Consider the following 21,071-nt stretch of genomic DNA (forward strand, 5'->3'; position numbering starts at 1 on the left):
AGACTGGCTAAAAAGAAAGGGAGCTGAACATAAAGCGACAGAGCTTCTGGAGATGGCTTATAACAGAGAATTGTGGCATGACATGATCGCCAACGTCTTAGGATATGGCACCTAGAGAGAGAGAGAAGTGAGTAATGAAGGTTCTGTCAGAGGCTAGTCTAAAGATGTATATCGTGGGAGGTACTGTTACTCTTTAAGGGTTGTGTAAACTATGGAACATGATTGTCATTAATGGTGAACACTTAAAAAGGACATCATTAGTAATACCGTAACAACGACCAAGTCAGACTATAGCTCAAGTAATGAACATCGTTTTACCAACATTGGAGCAATGTACATAAAGATTTGTTTAAATTATTATATATACAGCATCACTAATGTCCAGAATAAGAACACAGTAACGCATGATGCCAACGCGCATAATCTGTAAAATTCGCGTCGAGCTTATGCGGTCAAGCGGCAATACTGGATATACCGTAAAACCTCGTCTAAAAGCATATAGAGTTTTTTAATGAAAGCCAAATTAATACAGGCGCCATCCATCGAAACAAATTATAACATTATGGAGTTTGAGCAAATAAATGACCAAGACAAGCATATACAAACAAGTACTCTTGTAATACCAATGTATTGTATTGGCATATTTACGACTGCTTCATATTAATTTAACTTTCATCAAAAACACTCTATATGCTTGTAGACGAGGTTTTACGGTAGATCTATTCTATCATGTGGACTCAATGTGACTATTACTGGTCAACGTAACTCTAGAATAGTGATACATTTCACTTCCTTGAACAATTATATTTAACCTCAAATTGGCGATGAGGCAATTGTTTTTAACCAAAATTAACGAGATGACATTTTAATATTGCAGCTTTCTACATCTTTGGTTTCCTCTAAAAATGATGTTTGTTTATGCTCATGTTGTGACTATGTATATTTTTGTCGTGCTTGTTGTTATCTCGTTGTTGTTGTTCTTGCTGTTGCTTCTCCGGCTTGCTGTATGTGTATTACCCCCAACGAAGTGAATTACCGGGTGTCCATGTAAAAGAACTACCAGCATTTAGCGATTTGTCTGGTACATAGCTTCAACCAAATTTGTCTTAAAATCAGCTCTTATAAACGGTCTCCAATGTCAGGTTTCCTATTGCCGACACTTGATAAATCTTGAGACAATAGGGACTCTAGAGTAATACTGTCCTTCACGTATTCCCAAGTCACGCATTTTTGTTGCATTACAGTTTGTGATTACTTAGATCGTTTTATGGAACATTAACGCTATGGTTTCGGAAATAGATACCACGCTATAAGGTTTTAACATGTATGAATACATATTTGTAAAGCGTAATATTACATAAGTAGATCGTCTTTGTTACAATCTGGAGAATGTGTGTTTTAAAATATTACAAACTGTTGCACGATTCAGAGTTAAATTCTTTTATACTTAGCATACTAGGAAATGCTTAAAATTTTTCTGCAGGATGCAATGCCTATATATAACCTCAGATAATAACATCTCATTATGTCACAAAAAAAGAACCGTTTACAAAAGGAAAGAACATTCCGTTAAGATGAATTCGTATTGTTCACATATATTTCTTTCAATATCCTGTTTCTATAGTGTAAATTACAAAAAGCATTAGGAGATACAGTGTGGTTTAGTTGTTAATAATGCAATCCATGTCTTCAATGACCGGACCTTTGCCTTCTCACAGACATCAACCCAGCGGCTACGATCAACTCCTTCAAGTACTGGTCTGTAGGGATGCCCACGGCTTTTTGCATACACTACTTTACTAGGAACCATGGTCTACTAATAATGTAAAAAACAACTTTAACTACATGGCTTCTTAGTCGACGCAAGAGAAAATGCCGATAGGGTTTTGTCCTGTCCGAGAGAAGAGAAAACGCTCCATTCTTTATCGGATGTACATAGTGATGGATAATAATATATGGACATCCTATTCAATGATAAATTAGATTAAGTATAGTGCTATGGAACACTCTGGGTGTATTAGTGGGCGTGCGATTTGTTGAGTGGAAGATTGTCGGAATTGCCTACAGGTTGTTTTGTATAGAGAACAACATGCTGATATGTTACCGCTATTGTGAAGAACGTAATAGTATACTGAATAATAGGAACCTTTGTAAGCTTTGTGAAATCTTAATAAAGTAATTATACATCCTGATATGCCTATACTGTAAAACACATGGTCGCCAATATGAAGCTATTAATTATAATTATTATAGCTTTTGTTCTCCTTTGTAACCTGGTCTGAGTTTAAAAGAGTACACATTTTGTTTAGGTTCTGAAATTGTTCAAGATATTTCTACAATCTTGTCATAAATGGAAAGATACTTGATTTTAAATGAACAAAATGCCGTTCGAACAGTACAAGAAATACCCACTATAGTGAATGACATCATAAAATAAGAAAAAAACCAATGAATATTTTACAGTATCATAAAAAGACACTTTTGAATATTAGAAGCCAATACTTCAGATCCCGTCCAGGTGGTTTAATATCAATGCTGGCTTTTATGGTAAAGACGGTTATGTCAATCGTAAAACTAGGTACAAAAGAAAAAAACTTAGGTCTAATTTCACAAGCAAATATGACAGGGCATTTTGGAAATAAATGATCGAAAGTAAGTACGATTTTTCTTATGAAACCTATACGACCCTTTTTCATCTTTAATTACTTGTCAGCTGTATAGTGGAAAGACGGTTCAAAGCCTATTACTATGAGTACAAGTTGCCTCATCTACCATGCCATAGTTCCATAAGCTCCATTTAAATATGATATCACAACACTTGACTCGCGTATGAGTTTAGGTACCCATTGAATATAAAGGTCACTCGATGGGTGTACAAGCATATTGGGGTTATAGAACATTGTCCTTGCGGATTTGAATGTTTGCATTTTTAGTTTATGTTCAATCTTTCAAAGGATCTTATAACATAAGATATTGCTGTCTCGAAATGTACTGGGAAATATGAAAGGCCAAATCTTCCTAAGAATTTATGACATTAGATCATTTTGTTTACAGTTTAAACTTGTGCATATTCTCACCACTGCGGTGTGTATATATACTAGCGGGCTCAACTTTGCAGAGATCTTATATCAAGACGTTTTATCCTAGAAATTTAGCATTTTGTGCATTTTTACTTGTTTGAAAGACTAGTGCGAGAATTGATGACTTACAGTTTATATTATTTAAAATCGTATGTTAGGTACTATTACTTGAACTCCACTCACACCAGTATGTAAAGGTAAATACTGCGGTGTGTGCCGTAGCATAAATAAACTTTATAGCAAACACATATGTACGTATATTTTCTTTCCAGACATACGAAATACTAATTATTATTTATATGATTTTGCGTTAGTGTGATACTATCAAACCTAACTGTCATGTTAATTTACATTCAATATTTAATAGTACGATCACATTAAAATGAGCAATATTAATACTAACCATAACTTATTAAGGGTACGTTTTCTGAAAAGAGGAATTTATTTTGAATCGGTCCCATTTTTGCATCTATATTTTCATTTTCATCGTAGTACGTTTAGTATAATTCTATAGACTTACTCACAGAGCTGCATCATGCCATTCAAATGAACTCACTATTTTGTATTCAATCTCTTCAAGCCGTCATTTGAGCTTTTGGTCTCCTTTGTAACCTGGACATGAGTTTGAAAGAGGACACATTTTGTTTAGGTTCTGATATTGTTAACAATATTTCTACAATCTTGTATGAGGAAAGTTACTTGTTTTTAAATCAACAAAATGCCGTTCGAACAGTACAAGAAATACGTTTTAAATATAAAATTCCCACTATAGTGAATGATGTCATAAAATAAGAAAAAAACAATGAATATTTTACACTATCATAAAAAGACACTTTTGAATATTAGATGCCAATACTTCAGATCCCGTCCAGGTGGTTTAATATCAATGGTGGCTTTTATGGTAAAGACGGTTATGTCAATCGTCAAACTAGGTACAAAAGAAAAATACTTGGGTCTAATTTCACAAGCAAATTTGACAGGGCATTTTGGAAATAAATGATCGAAAGTAAGTACGATTTTTCTTATGAAACCTATACGACCCTTTTTCATCTTTAATTACTTGTCAGCTGTATAGTGGAAAGACGGTTCAAAGCCTATTACTATGAGTAAAAATTGACTCACCTACCATGTCATAGTTCCATAAGCTCTATTCAACTGTGATATGACCACACTTGATCTCATGTTGTAGCGTGTGAGTTTAGGTACCCATTCAATATAAAGGTCACTCGATAAGTGTACAAGGATATTGGGGTTACAGAACTTTGTCCTTGCGGATTTGAATGTTTGCATTTTTAGTTTATGTTCAATCTTTCAAAGGATCTTATAACATGAGATATTGCGGTCTAGAAATGTACTGGGAAATATGGAAGGCTAAATCTTCCTAAGAATATATGACATTAGATCATTTTGTTTACAGTTTAAACTTGTGCATATTCTCACCACTGTGGAGTATAATATACTACAGGGCTCAACTTTTCAGAGATCTTATATCAAGACGTTTTATCCTACAAATTTAGCATTTTGTGTAGTTTTACTTCTTTGAAAGACTATAGTGCGAGAATTGATGGCTTATAACTTATATTGTTTAAATCAAATATTAGATAATATTACTTGAACCTACTCATATCAGTATGTAAAGGGAAATACTGCGGTGTGCATGTGCCGTAGCATAAATAAACTTTATAGCAAAGACATATGTACGTATATTTTTCTTTCCTGGCATACGAAATACTAATTATTATTTATATCATTTTGCGTTAGTGTGATTCTATCAAACCTAACTGTCATGTTAATTTACATTCAATATTTCATAGTACGATCACTTGAGCAATATTAATACTAAACATAACTTATTAAGGGTACGTTTTCTGAAAAGAAGAATTAATTTTGTATCGGTCCCATTTTTGCTTCTATATTTCCATTTTCATCGTAGTGGGTTTAGTATAATTCTATAGACTTACTCACAGAGCTACATCATGTCATTCAAACCAACTCACTATTTTGTATTCAATCTCTTGAAGCCGTCATTTGAGTTCCAATATATCACAGAAAATCGACATACTATCATTCTGTTTGCACATACCACCACAAAAATTCAATAAACACAACTCAATTTTGCCTACTGTATGCCTTTCAACCCAGCCTCCATGATTACTTGAAATAAGATGAAGAAACTATTTCTGGTCCAGCCTATAAGACATGGTGCAGCATTCATAAACAAAATCTTTAAACCCTCCAAAGATATATGAATACGTTGTATAGCGTAAGAACCTAATTGAAAGGGAAGAGTTAACTCAGGAGGGAGGAGAAAGAACAACAGAAATATTTATATGGAAATGTTTGTCGAATTACAAGAAGGGCGGATAGATATACACACAGGAATACCATCAAATGAAAATGAATATAGGCTAGCTTATGAATGTAAGATGAAATGGAAAGAAGGATACTATATTAACGCAGTCCTCCAATTGTTCGACACGCAATGATATTCCAGTTAAAATCAACACACCCGCTATGGAAGACACGGCCTTAATCTTCCACACAGGGAGTGCAGATTTCAATTGGAGTCACCCATTCAGGTAACTCCATTTGAAATTCCCACTCCCTGTATTGGAGATTAAGGTCATGTCTTCCATAGGGGGTGTAAGGATTTCAACTGGAAGAGCCCATTACTTATGACTTTCAATATGGTTAAGGCGATAGGGTTATGGTTAGAGTATGCTGTTTGGAACAAGTGGAGTGTCGAGCAAAAGATGGCCTACCTATATTAAAGCAATATTTGCAATTATTTTATTATCGGTACAAGCTGGTAATATCATTAGTACGATTCGAATACTATGATTTTGCAAATATATTTATACCAACACGTCATCAAAACATTATTCAATCTGGAGATGAGAGTGAGAGTGTAGCTAGATCAGCACATTACGGAAGACGAAACTTCTAAAACGTAAATTATTTTACTTGTAAAACAAGATTTACCAATGGTTTTATTCAATATGGGTTTGTAAATTAGGATACTGTCAACTTTAGAATAAGATCGAAACTTTATTGATATTTACAGCACAGATAAAATGTAAACGATACTGACGTGTAAGGCATAGCCTCTGCGGTCTCTCGGACGTACGGGCTAAATGGACATTTCCGTTTGAAAATCCGCGACGAATTTATATTAGGAAGTTCTTATATTGAACGGTTGAACCCTGGTCGTCCGAATAAACAGAAGTCCGGAAAACTGATTTCAAAGGCTGGTAAGATTATTTTACCTGCTGAAGTCACCACCATGTAGTTATCATCTGGAAGTACATAACCAAAAATATTTTATTGGAATTGTGTTTTAAAGAACTGAATAACGGTCTTACTGGGGATACTCTGGTGAACATTTAACAATTACAATAAAGCTTTCAACTATCGTAAGTGAGTACCTTGGCAGTCTAATCACAGAAGATGCCAGATGTATTAAGGAGATTAAGAGAAGGATTGCACTGGCTAAGTCTGCGTTCTCAAAGTTAGACAAGATCCTAAAAAACAGTGCCCTCGGTATGGAGACCAGAATTCGGGTACTCAACTGCTATGTCGTCCCTGTATTAATGTATGGAAGTGAAGCATGGTCAATAACAACAGACATTAAAAGAAGATTGGAGAGCTGTGAGATGTGGTTCCTTAGAAGAATGATGAAGATCCCGTGGACTGATAAAGTGTCTAATGACGATGTCCTAAGAAGAGCAAATGTGAACAGGAAGCTGTTACGTGAAATCAGAGTTAAGCAGCTCAAATTCCTTGGTCATATCCTCAGAAAGGATGGTTTCGAGAACCTAGTATTGACAGGAAGAATAGAAGGAACAAGGAACAGAGGCAGGAAGAGAGTGATGTGGTTATCAAATCTGAAAGACTGGCTAAAAGAAAGGGGAGCTGAACATAAAGCGACAGAGCTTCTGGAGATGGCTTATAACAGAGAATTGTGGCATGACATGATCGCCAACGTCTTAGGATATGGCACCTAGAGAGAGAGAAGTGAGTAATGAAGGTTCTGTCAGAGGCTAGTCTAAAGATGTATATCGTGGGAGGTACTGTTACTCTTTAAGGGTTGTGTAAACTATGGAACATGATTGTCATTAATGGTGAACACTTAAAAAAGGACATCATTAGTAATACCGTAACAACGACCAAGTCCAGACTATAGCTCAAGTAATGAACATCGTTTTACCAACATTGGAGCAATGTACATAAAGATTTGTTTAAATTATTATATATACAGCATCACTAATGTCCAGAATAAGAACACAGTAACGCATGATGCCAACGCGCATAATCTGTAAAATTCGCGTCGAGCTTATGCGGTCAAGCGGCAATACTGGATATACCGTAAAACCTCGTCTAAAAGCATATAGAGTTTTTTTAATGAAAGCCAAATTAATACAGGCGCCATCCATCGAAACAAATTATAACATTATGGAGTTTGAGCAAATAAATGACCAAGACAAGCATATACAAACAAGTACTCTTGTAATACCAATGTATTGTATTGGCATATTTACGACTGCTTCATATTAATTTAACTTTCATCAAAAACACTCTATATGCTTGTAGACGAGGTTTTACGGTAGATCTATTCTATCATGTGGACTCAATGTGACTATTACTGGTCAACGTAACTCTAGAATAGTGATACATTTCACTTCCTTGAACAATTATATTTAACCTCAAATTGGCGATGAGGCAATTGTTTTTTAACCAAAATTAACGAGATGACATTTTAATATTGCAGCTTTCTACATCTTTGGTTTCCTCTAAAAATGATGTTTGTTTATGCTCATGTTGTGACTATGTATATTTTTGTCGTGCTTGTTGTTATCTCGTTGTTGTTGTTCTTGCTGTTGCTTCTCCGGCTTGCTGTATGTGTATTACCCCCAACGAAGTGAATTACCGGGTGTCCATGTAAAAGAACTACCAGCATTTAGCGATTTGTCTGGTACATAGCTTCAACCAAATTTGTCTTAAAATCAGCTCTTATAAACGGTCTCCAATGTCAGGTTTCCTATTGCCGACACTTGATAAATCTTGAGACAATAGGGACTCTAGAGTAATACTGTCCTTCACGTATTCCCAAGTCGCGCATTTTTGTTGCATTACAGTTTGTGATTACTTAGATCGTTTTATGGAACATTAACGCTATGGTTTCGGAAATAGATACCACGCTATAAGGTTTTAACATGTATGAATACATATTTGTAAAGCGTAATATTACATAAGTAGATCGTCTTTGTTACAATCTGGAGAATGTGTGTTTTAAAATATTACAAACTGTTGCACGATTCAGAGTTAAATTCTTTTATACTTAGCATACTAGGAAATGCTTAAAATTTTTCTGCAGGATGCAATGCCTATATATAACCTCAGATAATAACATCTCATTATGTCACAAAAAAGAACCGTTGAAAAAAGGAAAGAACATTCCGTTAAGATGAATTCGTATTGTTCACATATATTTCTTTCAATATCCTGTTTCTATAGTGTAAATTACAAAAAGCATTAGGAGATACAGTGTGGTTTAGTTGTTAATAATGCAATCCATGTCTTCAATGACCGGACCTTTGCCTTCTCACAGACATCAACCCAGCGGCTACGATCAACTCCTTCAAGTACTGGTCTGTAGGGATGCCCACGGCTTTTTGCATACACTACTTTACTAGGAACCATGGTCTACTAATAATGTAAAAAACAACTTTAACTACATGGCTTCTTAGTCGACGCAAGAGAAAATGCCGATAGGGTTTTTGTCCTGTCCGAGAGAAGAGAAAACGCTCCATTCTTTATCGGATGTACATAGTGATGGATAATAATATATGGACATCCTATTCAATGATAAATTAGATTAAGTATAGTGCTATGGAACACTCTGGGTGTATTAGTGGGCGTGCGATTTGTTGAGTGGAAGATTGTCGGAATTGCCTACAGGTTGTTTTGTATAGAGAACAACATGCTGATATGTTACCGCTATTGTGAAGAACGTAATAGTATACTGAATAATAGGAACCTTTGTAAGCTTTGTGAAATCTTAATAAAGTAATTATACATCCTGATATGCCTATACTGTAAAACACATGGTCGCCAATATGAAGCTATTAATTATAATTATTATAGCTTTTGTTCTCCTTTGTAACCTGGTCTGAGTTTAAAAGAGTACACATTTTGTTTATGTTCTGAAATTGTTCAAGATATTTCTACAATCTTGTCATAAATTGAAAGATACTTGATTTTAAATGAACAAAATGCCGTTCGAACAGTACAAGAAATACCCACTATAGTGAATGACATCATAAAATAAGAAAAAAACCAATGAATATTTTACAGTATCATAAAAGACACTTTTGAATATTAGAAGCCAATACTTCAGATCCCGTCCAGGTGGTTTAATATCAATGCTGGCTTTTATGGTAAAGACGGTTATGTCAATCGTAAAACTAGGTACAAAAGAAAAAAACTTAGGTCTAATTTCACAAGCAAATATGACAGGGCATTTTGGAAATAAATGATCGAAAGTAAGTACGATTTTTCTTATGAAACCTATACGACCCTTTTTCATCTTTAATTACTTGTCAGCTGTATAGTGGAAAGACGGTTCAAAGCCTATTACTATGAGTACAAGTTGCCTCATCTACCATGCCATAGTTCCATAAGCTCCATTTAAATATGATATCACAACACTTGACTCGCGTATGAGTTTAGGTACCCATTGAATATAAAGGTCACTCGATGGGTGTACAAGCATATTGGGGTTATAGAACATTGTCCTTGCGGATTTGAATGTTTGCATTTTAGTTTATGTTCAATCTTTCAAAGGATCTTATAACATAAGATATTGCTGTCTCGAAATGTACTGGGAAATATGAAAGGCCAAATCTTCCTAAGAATTTATGACATTAGATCATTTTGTTTACAGTTTAAACTTGTGCATATTCTCACCACTGCGGTGTGTATATATACTAGCGGGCTCAACTTTGCAGAGATCTTATATCAAGACGTTTTATCCTAGAAATTTAGCATTTTGTGCATTTTTACTTCTTTGAAAGACTAGTGCGAGAATTGATGACTTACAGTTTATATTATTTAAAATCGTATGTTAGGTACTATTACTTGAACTCCACTCACACCAGTATGTAAAGGTAAATACTGCGGTGTGTGCCGTAGCATAAATAAACTTTATAGCAAACACATATGTACGTATATTTTTCTTTCCAGACATACGAAATACTAATTATTATTTATATGATTTTGCGTTAGTGTGATACTATCAAACCTAACTGTCATGTTAATTTACATTCAATATTTAATAGTACGATCACATTAAAATGAGCAATATTAATACTAACCATAACTTATTAAGGGTACGTTTTCTGAAAAGAGGAATTTATTTTGAATCGGTCCCATTTTTGCATCTATATTTTCATTTTCATCGTAGTACGTTTAGTATAATTCTATAGACTTACTCACAGAGCTGCATCATGCCATTCAAATGAACTCACTATTTTGTATTCAATCTCTTCAAGCCGTCATTTGAGTTCCAATATATCACAGAAAATCGACATACTATCATTCTGTTTGCACATACCACCACAAAAATTCAATAAACACAACTCAATTTTGCCTACTGTATGCCTTTCAACCCAGCCTCCATGATTACTTGAAATAAGATGAAGAAACTATTTCTAGTCCAGCCTATAAGACATGGTGGAGCATTCATAAACAAAATCTTTAAACCCTCCAAAGATATATGAATACGTTGTATAGCGTAAGAACCTAATTGAAAGGGAAGAGTTAACTCAGGAGGGAGGAGAAAGAACAACAGAAATATTTATATGGAAATGTTTGTCGAATTACAAGAAGGGTGGACAGATATACACACAGGAATACCATAAAATGAAAATGAATATAGGCTAGCTTATGAATGTAAGATGAAATGGAAATAAGGATAATATATTAACTCATTCTTGCGCTTGTTCGACACACAATGCTATTCCAGTTGAAATGCACACACCCGCTATGGAAGACATGGCCTTAATCTTCCACACAGGGAGTGCAGATTTCAAGTGGAGTCACCCATCCAAGTAATTCCATTTGAAATTCCCCCTGTGTGGAAGATTAAGGTCATGTCTTCTATAAGGGGTGTGAGGATTTCAACTGCAAAAACCCATTACTTATATGGTTAAGGCGAACGGGTTATGGTTAAAGTCAAGTAAACGATGGTCTACCTATATTAAAGTAATATTTGTACGTAATTGTTTTATTATCGGTACAAGCTGGTAATAGCATTAGCACAATTCAAATGATATAATTTTCCAAATATAATCATACAACACGTCGTCAAAAAGTTATTCAATCAGGAGATGACAGTGGGAATGTAGCTAGAAGATGAAATGTCTAAACTGTAAATTATTTGACTTGTAAAACAAAATTTACCGATAGTTTTATTCAACATGGGTTTGTAAATTAGGATACTGTCAATTTTTAAATAAGATCGAAATTTTATTGCTATTTACAGCACATATGTAAACGATATACACGCGTAAGCCATAGCATCTGCATTCTCTCGGACGTACAGGCTAAATGGACATTTCCGTTTGAAAATCCGCGACCAATTTATATTAGGAAGTTCATATATTGAACGGTTGAACCCTAGTCGTCCGAGTAAACAGAAGTGCGGCAAACTGATTTCAAAGGCTGGAGTAGTAAATCTGCTGAGGTCGCCACCATGTGGTTGTCATCTGGAAGTAAAATATTTAATTGGAATTCTGTTTTAAAGATCTGAATAACGGTCTTATTTCTATATAATTGGGAATAATCTGGTGGACAATAGATTACAATAACGCTTTCAAGTACCGTAAATGAACAATTCAATTCAATTCAAAGGCCTGGTCTTACGGGTAATATCGTCGTGGGAGGTACCGTTACTCGTTGAGAGTTGTGTAAACTAGGGAACACGATTGTCAATAATGGTGTACACTTGAGAGAATCAAAAACAACATTATTAGTATTACAACTGCGATGAAGTCTAGGCTATAGCTCAAGTAAGGAACATCATTTACCGACATTGGAGCAATCTAATTGAATCTATATTTATTAAAAAATTTAAAATAAGAAAGATCTAAACTTTATTGCTATTTACACATCAGCACAGATAAAATGTAAACGATATTGTCATGTAAGCCATAGCCTCTCTAGTCTCTCGGACGTACGGGCTAAAGGAACATTTCCGTTTGAAAGTCCGCAACCAATTTATATTAGGAAGTTCGTATATTGAACGGCTGAACTCTGGCCGTCCGAATAAACAGAAGTCCGGAAAATTGATTTCGAAGGCTGGTAAGGGTAGTTAATATGCTGAAGTCGCCACCATGTGGTTATCATCTGAAAGCACATTAACAAATTTATTTGTGATTCATCACATCAAGATATAGTTTCAAATAGACAGAAAAAATAAATAAAAAATAAGAATTTGGGATGCATTTTCACGTGTAAAATATGAATGCTTTGATCAATGAGGTGTCATTATAAAGCTGAAATACTGAACAATATAATACAGGTTCTAATAGAGGCTAGTCCAAAGGGTAATATCGTCGTGGGAGGTACCGTTACTCGTTGAGAGTTGTGTAAACTAGGGAACACGATTGTCAATAATGGTGTACACTTGAGAGAATCAAAAACAACATTATTAGTATTACAACTGCGATGAAGTCTAGGCTATAGCTCAAGTAAGGAACATCATTTACCGACATTGGATCAATCTACATTAAGATGTTTTTGAATCTACATCTATTAAAAAATTTAAAATAAGAAAGATCTAAACTTTATTGCTATATATTTACACATCAGCACAGATAAAATGTAAACGATATTGTCATGTAAGCCATAGCCTCTCTAGTCTCTCGGACGTACGGGCTAAATGAACATTTCCGTTTGAAAATCCGCAACCAATTTATGTAAGGAAGTTCGTATATTGAACGGCTGAACTCTGGCCGTCCGAATAAACAGAAGTCCGGAAAATTGATTTCAAAGGCTGGTCAGAGTAGTTAATATGCTGAAGTCGCTACCATGTGGTTATCATCTGAAAGCACATTAACAAATTTATTTGTGATACATTTGTGGCAGAGTGCTTTTCAAGATATAGAATCAACTGGACAGAAAAGAATAAAGAAAAAAGTAAGAATTTGGCATGCTTTTTCACGTGTAAAATATGAATGCCTTGATCAATGAGGTGTCATTATAAAGCTTGCAAAATGCTTACAAAGCAGAAATACTGAACTCAAAATTGACTTTACCTGCAAGTCACCCCTTTTGACATACTGCATCACATTTAATTGAAATTGTGTTTTAGAGAACTGATCAACGGTCTTCTATATAATTGGGGTTAATCTGGTGGACAATAAACAATCACAATAAAGCTTTCAAGTACCGTAAATGAACAATATAATGCAGGTTCTATTAGAGGCTAGTCCAAAGGGTAATATCGTCGTGGGAGGTACCGTTACTCTTTAAGGGTTGTGTAAACTAGGGAACACGATTGTCATTAATGGTGTACACTTGAAAGAAGCTAAAACAACATCATTAGTGTAACAACTGCGATGAAGTATATGCTATAACTCAAGTAAGGAACATCATTTACCGGAATTGGAGTAATCTGCGATCAAGTCTAGACTATAGCTCAAGTAAGGAACATCATTTACCGATGGAGCAATCTACATTAAGATCATAAGGATCAAAACACAGTATAAACGCGTGATGGAAATAGCGCACAATCTGTAAAAATTCGCGTCATGCGTACCGTACATCAAGATAACGTATGCTCCATCATCTCTATTCTCTATTAAGTGGACTCATTATGAATAATACTGATCCACATAATTCTAGATTGGTCCCAGTTAAAAACCGTAGTGCATAAGTTCCATTGATCACTATTTGACAGGCGTTTTGTTTGTTAAGCAATAGATTATACAGCGTGGGCTACACCAGGTTATACAGAGCATTAGCTGTATGCACAACATTTGTTTTAATTTAATTCGTTGGTGAGAGAGAAAGAGTAAAGAAGGGATAAAAGGCGGTCGCGGGGGAAGTAGAGGTAAAATTAAACAAGGCATATGCCCCACATTTATACGGGTTAATCTTTTGCGCGTCACGTTTATGCTTAGGGAACGAATACTGAATAACACCGGTTTTTGAATACGCTTTACAATACAGGAAACTCATTATGCCATTGCGGTGAATGGCCGGTTTGTCTTCTTTTTCACTCACCAAAAGGCCCTTGTCTAATGTCGGATGAAATATGAACTGTTCACAACCTAATTAAATTTTAAAGCTCTGTGGTCCCAAGGAATGTTTCCATTCCTTCAATCGTCGACGTGCCTGCAATCTGCCCATCCACGTTTCAGTGTGCTGTAATTGGCTAGTTTAGGCAAACTTATACCGAGCCTCGACGACTGATGAAACGTTAGATCTACAGAGGTTCATGTGTATACTTTATGCCTTGAAGCCTTCTCTTAAATTGAGTATGCGTAGATCTGAATGTTATTAAATGTTTGAAGCTATAAAATGAAAGTTAGTTTCCACGGGTAAAGTAGAAGTAAATTGAGAAGAAAACGAAAGCGTGAAGAGTTACACGTTTCAATGGTTGGCCGCTCTTCGACGGTTTTCCGTTTTAACGATCAAATGTTTTAAAAGCTAAATTGTCCAGGTCGTTCCCTCCATTTAATTTAATTTATAAAACCCGCAGTCGCTGTATCCGTCACCGTCACACCATTAGCACAAAAGCATTAAAACAAACAGAAAAAATGCTGATCAGGAAAAAAGAGTTTTTAGTGCAGGATTTTTAGTTTTTAGAATGGTTCAAAAGATGTGATGCCAGAGGTAATGCATCCAATTTATGATATCTGGAGGATTCATTTTATTTGTAAGAAATCAATTTGTGCAATATCAGTATGTTTAATTTTACTAGCTAGGTTTTATTTCACGTAACCATTTTGTACAATAAGCAAATTGGGATAAAACAACGCGGTAAGATGTTGTGTGCTCCGTACAATTTAATTTCACATGCAAATGAAGCCAAATGATTAAATTACGTGTATTGATTGGCTCCTTATTGTCTATCAATGAGTAGATAGTTTGTTTCAATTGTCACTATCATAAACTGACTGCTCTACTCACAAAACATATTTTATATCATTTCGATCAAATCTTGCTCGTAATCAGAGATCGCAGACAACAGTGATAAAATACTGGCTGCGATCGAATTTCTTGGCGCCGTTGGGGTGTGTATTACATTCCGTCCCGGTATTTCTTCGTGTGCAATTCCGGAATGGACTGATCACACAAAAAAGCCAGAAAAGAAAACCCCGACCGTTGATGGCGTATGTACTGCTTTAATAACGGGCTCAGCCGTTCCATCGTTGAGGTACATCTGGGCAAATCATATCAGATCAGATTTCAAATTCATAATATAAATAACTCAATCCACGGTCAATTGGTCTTTAATAGCCACTAATTTTACAGCCGGGTAAATACGATTGGCTTCTGACATAAAAGAGGTAGCAATCGTTTTCAAATCCGACATTTTATGTCACTATATCGTGCAACACTTCAAGGGTTGTTAACCAGATAGCCTTAACTCACAAATATATACCTGCTCCCAAAAATGAGCATAAAGTTGACAAAATAACTTTTTGAGAAATTCCAGATTTGAAATCCTCCTTCAATACCCTTTAAAATCATACAAACATGTAAGGAATGATGGCTACTTGCTTTGGTCTACAAAATCAATATTTCTTCCAACATTTCTTTGTTTTCTATTCAATTTTAGTATTTCTAGTGGTTTAGTGGACTGTATCTTCTAGTGCCCTGACGACTTTATACTCATGTTGTGGTAGCCTGTCATTGTGAGATGAGGCTTTCTGGTTGTCAACCCTCGATTGTCTCATCATCTCAAACTAGCATTTTCTAATTAAACTATTAAACTACATTACCTTACCAAATCTATTTGTGTTTCCTTTTTATATTTGATTATTCAGGATGAACGAAATCAAGTGATGACGACCAGTCTATGGGTAAAACAACGATGGATCGATTATCGATTAGCTTGGAGTCCATTACATTATGGCAATGTTACAGTCATCCATATACCTATCACAACACTGTGGAGACCAGATCTTGTTCTATACAATAAGTAAGTAATTTATGTAAAGTATTCGAACACTTAACCCTAAGAGAACTACCTGCCTATTGGTCAAAAAGGAGTTTTCATTATCAATTGGACCAATCAGCAACATTGTTAGAATAATTTCACCACGCAAACAAATTGGGGTGAATTATTTGCAAAACTCCATTCTGATTGGTTATTAAAATGAAGATATCATGTAATTGACCAATCAGAGGCAATGTTATATCGGCAGGTAGTGCTCAGGGGGTTAAAACAAAAGCAATATCTTAACGACACTTAACCTAAATTACCAAATAAAGTAATCAATAGATAGATAAATTTGTTCTTCGTATTTTGATACCTCGTTTTACAAGATGGGGCTTTAATTTCCCAAGTTATATCGAATTGAATGGGAAAAGAGACCTCCTTCAGAGTGGTTTTCATATTCTCATTTGGCACGACGCAGCTTTATTTTACCCAAGTTATACCGAATTGAATGGAAAAAGAGACCTCCTTCAGAGTGATTTTCATATTCTTAGTTAAGGACTTCTGGGGTTCTCAACCCTCGATATATACTAAAGAGTAAAACAAAAATAACTACCCTTTAGGATTTGTTTATTTTAAAAATAATTTCTTCGATTGAAAATATTTTTGACATGCATCAACTACAGACTTATTGCCTATGCATATTCAGTGGTTCTAATCCCACAGGCGTTCTGATGCATGCATGAGTAATCACATAAGAAAAGAGAGATTGCTGATTTCAAAAGTCGCAAAAATGAGTATCCTTTTACAGTTTCCTGTCCGCATTCTGATCATTATCAGTGATTCTCAATTTGATATCATGCCCGCATGTCTGACAAGAATATGGCAATTGCAATCGGGCACTTGCATTACAATCAGGCACCCAGTATCAGGAAAAATTGCATTATTATCGGGCAACCATTATTAACAAGTACACTAGGATTATAATCGAGCACCCGGTATCAGGAAAACGTGGATTACAATCGAGTACTTCATATCAACTTTTTGTAACTTTTGAATTAGTGAACTCTTTTATTTAATGTGTGCTCATTGAATGAACACATTTACTGTTCATGGTATCTTTCCTTCTTTCCTATATACGTGCTTACCTCAATTTTTGAGTATCAACGCACGGTCTATTTGCGGATTATATTAAAAATCATAAGGGAAAAACATATCAAACACAACATTGATAAAGACTGAAACCATTCTGTATTCATTAGAATATAACGCCTTAATTTTGTCTGGCTTTAAACATCAAAATTATTCGCCATACTTTCCCGCCTGACGCAAGATGTCAAACTATTTAGTCATCTTTATTTACATACATTCACTTACGAGGGTCATATGTCAGGTCATCTCGTTACTGTCAGTAAATGTTTTCAGCTGTGGATTGCCATGATGGCATCTGGAAGTACTTTGTGTTGAAAGCCTAGAATACAATCCCATGCAAGAGGGTCGTACGTACATATCATTAACAGAGTACTTTCGACGACTGTGACGACTTTCTTACGTTCCATTGGCGTAATATTTTTCCAATGTCCCGCGCCAGCCAACGGTAAATTATTTTATAACTTTTGCCTTACCAAGATGTAGCAGCTGATCACATATGTCAGATGGTATAGTAACACGTACCCATCTGATATGCACTAACACTATGCACAACGATGAGCACAACATATTAGGATAAGAAGACTATTCACAGAGTCCCTGTTCAGACACCCTGTACTATTATCCGGAACAAACTTGACCAATCGCTTGACGGACAACTTTTCCATCACTATTTTTAAATGCCTGGCCGAGCTTGTTCCTAAGGACAATGTCTAATGTACCGTTACTCTAATTTAATCTTATGAAATCTTTATTGTCAAAAAGCATGCTTAATTATCATTGTGTTATACAAGAATAAATATCTGAGGATTCCGCTGCTGAACTGATTCCGCTGCTGAACTGATTCCGCTCTTTCATCTTATGAAATACAAACATGCTGCAGAATTTGCAGTATTGTTGATGTCTTCATATGTCAAAACATAAATTTTCCACCTTCAATTGATATTTCGTTAATGTATCTTTTCTATTACAGTGTTGATGGTCCGTACGATGTTACGAAGGAAACGATGGCTCTAGTACACGCCAATGGTACCGTCTATTGGCTGCCTCCTGCAGTTTATAAAAGTGCCTGCAATATTGACATTCAATATTTTCCTTTTGACGAACAAGAATGCGTCCTGAAATTTGGATCTTGGACATATGACGCTAGTAAAATTGATCTTGAAGCTTTAAGCTCTAGAATTGAGCGAGAATTATATTGGCCAAATCAGGAATGGGATATTGTTGATACTCCCATTGAGAAGCACACTATTAAGTACCCATGCTGTGATAACACATACGTTGACTTGACCTTTGCCTTTGTACTTCACCGGAAGTCATTGTTCTACATCGTGACCTTTGTAATCCCCTGTGTGCTTATAACGTTCCTAACAATCTTTGTCTTCTACCTTCCCACTGAAAGTGGTGAGAAAGTAACACTGTGTATCTCCATTCTCCTTGCCTTAATTGTGTTCTTGCTGCTGATTGCAGAGAGCATACCAACCACCTCTTCTTCCATTCCTATGATAGGTTGTTATCTGTTGTTTACGATGGGTATGGTCGCTGTGTCTACTGTTGTCACAGTTATAAACATTAACATATTTTTTCGTGGTGCAGACACTCACACCATGCCAGCATGGGTTAGACTCGTATTCATTGACAGTAACATGGCAAAGTACCTTTGGGTTGAAAGACCTAAGAATTACCTTAGTTACAACATAACATGTGATGAGATGGAACACGTCAAAGAAATAGAGGCATTAGCAAACTCTAAGAAAATATGCATGCAAACACATAGTTGTACAGACTCTCCAGCATTAGACAGATCGTGCTTTAATAGGAATGCCTTCGGTAGCCGAGCAAACAGCGTCAATTATAAGCCTCTACATCGCGGGTCGAATATGGAAGGTGCAAGATTTTCGCTGAACCCAGCTTTGGATGAAGGCTTGGAGTGGCGAGAGAGTGAGACTGGTGAAGAGATTGATCCAGATGCAAACTTAGATGGTGAAAAAGGACTTCCAGCAAGACTCAAGGAGGGTCTGAACTACATTAACTTTATTGTGGAAAGGACAAGGGACAACGACAAAGACAAAAGGGTAATGAGGATTTGCCCATGCGACTTCATAGTCGGTTTTTATTATTATTATGTCTATTCCCGTTAAGTGCATGTAAATTTGTAATGTTTTATAACACCCTAAAATGCATCCAATCCAAACTACAGCATATAAACGTGATATTGTAATATATCATACAGTATTGACAACATATAATCGTTTAGGCACTGCTGCATAATTTCAACACTGACTTTCGTAGCCTTCATAAAGCATTGGCCACTAGCTCAGGCATTGGCCGCGCTGAATTTTAAGCATGGCCGCTAGAAGCTTAACACTGTCAAGTATCTGGTACTTGAAATTTTGGATTCCTCTATATATGTCAGCTATCGCCAGCTAATATTAATTATTAATTGCTGTGTTTGAGGTACGATTGTACTTAGAATATCTCAAGCGCTACCATCGACTAGAGAGGAAATTTATGAACCTAATTAGAGTGTTTACTCTTGACAGTGTTTAACCACACATTTTCGCGACCGCTGCCTCTGAAGTTGGAGACCGCTACAATGTAGTGGCTACGTTTAGTGGTGACCGCTAAAGTTAGTGGTGGAATTATGCAGTGGTGCCTTACATCAAGGTAGGATTAAAATATATGTCCTGAAGCTATAGTATACAAAAATCCTTAGTCTATATTTTATACATGATATAGAGAGACCATGATATTAATCATCGGACAGTAAGATCGACAACTAATAACTCCATTCTCTTGTTTCTATATTTTTTTCTTCAGGTTGAAGAAGACTGGTCCTACGTCTCCATGATAGTTGATCGTATTTTTCTTTATATCTACATGATTGCTGTTTTCGTAGGAACCACTTCCATCCTCCTCTCTTCCCCAGTACTTTGGGAGCCAGCTGGGTTCCATCCTCCGCAGATCGTTGACAAACCTGAAATCATTAACATAAAGCCATCACCGTCTACTACAGAGGATCCGAACTGAGGACCACGTGCAGCTGATATGAACAAATGTTTTTTAAAGATGCACTTAAAAGATGGGACTTTTTGTGCTGCAGAGCGGAAACAAACTGTAAACTAACAAGGAATAATGAAATTTAAGAAAATTTTGTAACAATATGATACGTTTCCATGGTCACTGTTCAGTTGACATGCAAATTATTTTTTTTTAAATGCAATTTTCAAAAAGGGCAATTGAGTGCATCTTTAAAAGAAACCACTTAATGTACAGTTCAATCGCAGTCATGAGCGATTGGTATTGACCAATGAGATTCTACTTTTTGACACAAGAAGGAACAAGTCATTTGATTGGTCACTCATTGATCATCCATCACTGGTGATTAGACTGTAATTTAGCTTTAAGATATATATCGTTCTATGCAAACTTAGGTTATACTGTTTAATAATAACACAACATGGGAGGTATATGATATTAGTAATAATATTATTGAAAATAGGGAGTGCGTTCTTGTGTTTGCTGGTTAATAAATAATGAAAGAAACAATATTGATAAAATTCCTTTCCCCTAAACAGTTAGTATACGGCAATATTTGCCAATAAGAAAACAATAGACCGTCTTTGTAATCTAGCATCTGTGACCGCTTTTGACAGACTCAACCCTGCCAATTT

The 21,071-nt window shown here is 35.6% G+C and overlaps 1 protein-coding gene across 3 annotated transcripts in view; it reads left to right on the top strand.

Annotated features, from left to right (window-relative positions):
• LOC140136047 (neuronal acetylcholine receptor subunit beta-4-like) overlaps positions 1 to 20,594 on the top strand; it is a 134,357-nt gene extending 113,763 nt beyond the window's left edge. For all 3 annotated transcript variants that reach the window (XM_072157748.1, XM_072157749.1, XM_072157750.1), the window contains 3 exons: positions 16,136 to 16,290; positions 18,371 to 19,472; positions 20,218 to 20,594. In XM_072157748.1, coding sequence (XP_072013849.1) covers positions 16,136 to 16,290; positions 18,371 to 19,472; positions 20,218 to 20,427 — 1,467 coding nt within the window. In that variant the 3' untranslated portion in view covers positions 20,428 to 20,594. The remainder of the gene's footprint in view (positions 1 to 16,135; positions 16,291 to 18,370; positions 19,473 to 20,217) is intronic.
• The last annotated feature ends 477 nt before the right edge of the window (positions 20,595 to 21,071 follow it).

This window comes from Amphiura filiformis, chromosome 16 (assembly GCF_039555335.1).
Source record: "Amphiura filiformis chromosome 16, Afil_fr2py, whole genome shotgun sequence".
Classification (NCBI taxonomy): Eukaryota; Metazoa; Echinodermata; class Ophiuroidea; order Amphilepidida; family Amphiuridae; genus Amphiura; species Amphiura filiformis.